Source organism: Alosa pseudoharengus, unplaced genomic scaffold (genome assembly GCF_046254945.1).
Source record: "Alosa pseudoharengus isolate Yale_2024_CS ecotype anadromous, Long Island Sound unplaced genomic scaffold, YU_APseudo_1.1 YU_APseudo_1.1_scf_15, whole genome shotgun sequence".
NCBI lineage: Eukaryota > Metazoa > Chordata > Actinopteri > Clupeiformes > Clupeidae > Alosa > Alosa pseudoharengus.
Window position 1 is genome coordinate 16,566,798 of NW_027468620.1, and position 5,000 is coordinate 16,571,797.

Sequence of the window (5,000 nt, forward strand, 5' to 3'; positions counted from 1 at the left end):
AATGGAGAAGACGAAGGGAAAGAAAGAAAGTAGGGAAGAAAGGGAAGTGAATAAAGAAGGTAAAGGTATAACACAGAAAAAGTCACAAACCTACCCTAGTTATAATAGCATGCACACCTGCAAAGGGTTCAGTATTTGCATATGTGGCAAGATTAGACAGCATGGGAGTGTGGCTGAGGGAGGGAGGGAGGGAGGGAGAGAGAGAGAGAGAGAGAGAGAGAGAGTGTGTGTGTGTGTGTGTAGTGTGTGGACCTATGCTACTGGATGATGAGCATGACTGCCTAACAAGCATTGCCGTGTCCACCCAGTTAGGGGGGGGGGGGTGAAGAGCAGGAGAGAGAGAGAGAGAGAGAGAGAGAGAAAGTGGGAGAGAAATATGGAGAGAGCAATAGGAGGAGCAGAAGTACATGCTTGTCTGCCTGTGTCTAGGGGGCTGAGAAGCAAAAACAAGTGCTGTTAACAGAAAAAAATGCATCAAATAAGATGTCCATTGCATCTCTCCCTCTGTTTACTTCTCCACCTCTCCTTCTCTCCCTCTACCTCCTTCCCTCTTTTGTTCTGTGCTTTTTCTCCTGGGCTGGGTGCGCTGTGCTGGTGAATTGCTGACAGCACAGTTCCGCAGCGAGCCATTTCTCACGGCCATCATATAGGGTAAAACTTCTGTGTTTAAGGTGAGCTCCATCTAATCAGAGACATGCAGTCAAGCAGTCACACACACACACACGCACACACATACACACACACGCACACACACACACACACACGCACGTGCACACACAGACACACGCTCGCACACAGACACACGCTCGAACACACACACGCACACACACACACAAACACACACACACACACACACACACACATACGCACACACACACAGCCCAAACCAAAGTGCTCACATAAGGGTAATTGCCTCTCTCTCTGAATCTCTGGATCAGAGAAACATGCTGGGCAATTAATTACAATTATTCACCATTACCCCTCCCACCCACACACTTACAACTTAATACCTAATATCGGTATCCACTCATCAGTCACACACACACACACACACACACACACACACACACACACACACACACACACACACACACACACGTGAACAGACGGAAAACGCAATATGCTGCACATAACCACACAATGAATTATACAGTACACATTATTAATACTTAATACTTATTGCCTATTCATTAAGACATTTAGAGGTAATATCTCATAATTACTAGGGGATGATGAGGATGCATTTGCTGAATCTAATGTCTCTTTACACCTCTCTGTCTGTATCTGGATGTGGGCCTGTGCTGAAAGCATGTGTGCACAGAACATTAGCGTGAGGATGGCACTCAAACCACCCTCTCTGGCATCGGATGATGGCCAGGTAAACACGTCTGTCTGCGTGTGTGTCTTTGGTATTGATGGTAAGTGTGTGTGTGTGTGTGTGTCAGGAGTGGAAATTAAATTAAAATTTGAAAATGTGTACATCTACCAGCCACTAGCAGATTTTTGGTCAAATTCACCAGCCACTCAATATTAAAAATTGAAATCTACCAGCCACTCTCAAATTTTACCAGCATTTGGCATTTGGTTGGTGTGTGTGTGTGTATATATATATATGTGTGGTGTGTGTGTGTGTGCATCTTCTTATTGGGTCCTTGTGTGTTTGGAAGCGTCAGTGTGTTAGTGTAGGTATGCATGTGTGCGTGCATGTCTCACCCTGACTCTGGCCACCTGCTGCGGCCCCTGCTCGTTCTCCCTGAGCAAGCCCATGTATGCGTCCTTCTGGAAGACGGGCGGGTTGTCGTTGACGTCCAGCACGTTGATGCGCAGACGACCAGTGGTCTCCTCACCGCCACCGTCCCGCGACAGAACCGTCAGCGTAAAGCGGCGCATCAGCTCAAAGTCCAGACGCGACTGCAACATCACCCAGCCCGTCACTGAGTCCAATGAGAACCTGGGGGGCGTGAGGAGAGAGGGGAGATGCAGCCAATCAGGAGGCTAGGAGGCAACACACTAGATGAAGGACAGATTGGATGCATTTTCTAAGGGAGAAGCAAATTACTGTAAAAACTGTTAAAGTTTCAACAACTTGTTTTATTTATGGCCCACACAGAGGTCTTTCATGTCAAAACGTCATTTGACTGAGATTTTTTTTTAACAGTCCTATAAAATCTGAAGGAGTTTTACTTCATTTTCCGATCTCCCCTATAATATGAATACATCTGATGTCTTATGTGTGTTGTATAAGGTTAGTCTCAAGGACAAAAGAGAAAGGACAGCTATCCTTAAAATGCCAACAAGATGGATTTACTTTGGTTCACAACATGGCTTTTTCTGATAACATAAAATGCCACAGTAGGACGTGACAGCTAAATGAAGTGTTTTCAGCTGAAAGTGGAGAAATGGGACCAGATAAAACAGTTTAACTCGATGAGAGACGATAATGTTTTGGATGGGAAGCGAGAAAAGTGCATCATCTCCTCTTTCTCTTTCTGTCTCCTCTTTTGGTCCCTCTTTTTCCACTCTCTTTATGTGAGCGATTCTGCAGGGCATCCTTACTGGTCTGGGTCATCACTGAAGTAATATCGCACCACTCCAAATGCGCCAAAGTCACCGTCTGTTGCCTGGAGACAGAGAGAGACAGGCGAGAGAGAGGAGGACGGGGATGGAGAAAACATGAGACATTAGCCTACTTGAAATATTAGTGTGTGTGTGTGTGTGTGTGTGTGTGTGTGTGTGTATGTGTGTGTGTGTATGTGCGTGTGTGTGTGTGTGTGGGTGTGTGCGTGCATGTGAGTGTGTGTGTGTGTAATGTGCAGTAATTTTGTACTAGGATAATTACATTACATTACATATGAAACAAATACAAGAAGTGTACGCAAATCAGTATATGTCTTACTTTGTGTGTGTGTGTGTGTGTGTATGCGTGCTGATGTGGGTGAATGGCTGGGTGTTTATCTATTTGTGTGTCCTCTAAAACACTCCTCACAATAGAGGGTGCTTAGTTCCGCACCGTTAACAACACGCACATGCTCAGCAGCCGCAGCAAAGTTCTGACAGAGAGACAGAGAAAGAGGAGAGGGAGGAGAGAGAATGGGTAGCAGAGAGAGGATGGGGAGAGAAAGATAAAGAGAAGAGGAGGGAAGGTGTGTGCACACACACACACACACACACACACACACACACACACACAAACACACACAAACACAAACGCACAAGCGCACACGCACACACATGCACACAAACACACAATGGCTGGGCTTGCAGTACCTGCTGTCATCTAACAGACTCCAGATAACACACCACAGGACTAACAATACAAAATTTAGAAATGATAAGAGCTCTCACAGTTTTCGCTCTTTTGAGCCTTGGGACTCTACAGGGCGGTGGTAGCTTAGTAGTTAAGGAGCTGGGCTAGCATGCAGTAGTCTGAAAAGTTGTGGGTTCAATTCCCAGCTTCCACCATTGTGCCCTTTCTTCGGGGACAGTGGTCCTTGTAATAGAATTGACATGTAAGTCGCTTTGGATAAAAGCGTCTGCTAAGTGAATACATGTACATATACATGAGGAGTAGATAGATACAAACTTTATTGTCCACTGAATTTACATACACTGGAAATTTATCTGTGGCACTCTGGCAACATAAAAACACAGCAAACAGACAATATAAGTTAAGTTGAATAGCTACATAAGTGGTTAAAAAACATGAATGAATAAATACTAGTGCAGTTCTCGGTACTGATCATTCTCATCATCACTCAGTATTCAGTCCTGTTCCTCGATGTCCTAGAACCCAGAGTGTTTTCCAGCGTTCGCTGCTCTTCCCCTCCTGATAAAGGAGCTCAGAACTGCACAGTGACTTCATTACTTGAGTCAGGTGCGTTCAGCAGCTAACGAGGAATAGATTTGATGAGCTCACTCAGGTTTGTGAGGAGCAGGAACAGATGGAGAGGATTCTCTGCTGTGCTACATTAGGGGCTGTGCTGAGAAAACACTGCTCTAATTCATTATTAATGTTTACGCCAGACAAAAAGCTCTATTAATCATCAACGGAATCACTTCAATGCGTCATGAGGGCTCTACAACTCGTCTGGTATTAGTTACAGATGCAGGCTTGAAGTTGGGATGGTTAAACTTGTTCACTGGTCTCTCGGGAGGAGAGAAAGCCTGTCAGATGACAAACTGCTGGTCTAATCATTCCACTTCAGCGAGAGAGGGTGAGCAAGAGAGAGAGAAACAGAGACAGAGATAAACAGAGAGAGAGAAAGAGAGAGAGAGACAGAGTGCAGAATTACTGAATACTGAAACTTTTATATGAAGGGAGTTGTTTTTGGGTTCAATCTGAAAATGTGCGATGCCAATGCAAATGTTAGCATTAGCGATATCTCTCTCTACACACAGAGAGATGCATGTAGAGAGTGATAGTGAGTGGTAGCTGGGAAACCCCTCATGGTCCTTACTCAAGGGTGGAGGATGTACACACACACACACACACACACACACACACACACACACACACACACACACACACACACACACACACACACACACACACACACACACACACACACAGACACACACACACTCTCATACACTCTCTCACACACACAATGACCACATTTGATTGATCATGTCATGTGAGGGTCCTGTAATGGAGATTCAGTCGAGTGACCCTGTAGAGTGATCCCAGGGCCTTGGAGCAGTCTGTGAGTTCGGTGGGCATACACATGTCATTGTGTGTGCACCGACATGTGTGTGGTTTGTGTTTGTTTGTGTGTGTGTGTGTGTGTGTTCCACCATTGAGGCCGTGAGTCAAGGTTGCCCCGATGATGACCTCAATCTGTGTGTGTGTGTGTGTGTGTGTGTGTGTGTGTGTGTGTGTGTGTGTGTGTGTGTGTGTGTGTGTGTGTGAGAGAGTTTGCTGTAAGCGTGGCATCACAGGCCATAATTCTTTTGCTTCTTCCTCTCTAACATATAACACCCCTGTCACCCTAAGGGGACTC

The 5,000-nt window shown here is 45.5% G+C and overlaps 1 protein-coding gene across 1 annotated transcript in view; it reads right to left on the bottom strand.

Moving 5' to 3' along the window:
- cdh23 (cadherin-related 23) overlaps positions 1-5,000 on the bottom strand; it is a 243,160-nt gene that overhangs the window by 88,710 nt on the left and 149,450 nt on the right. Inside the window, exons 13-14 of the mRNA XM_076285746.1 lie at positions 2,557-2,621; positions 1,714-1,951 (exon numbers count right to left, since the gene is read on the bottom strand). Coding sequence (XP_076141861.1) covers positions 1,714-1,951; positions 2,557-2,621 — 303 coding nt within the window. The remainder of the gene's footprint in view (positions 1-1,713; positions 1,952-2,556; positions 2,622-5,000) is intronic.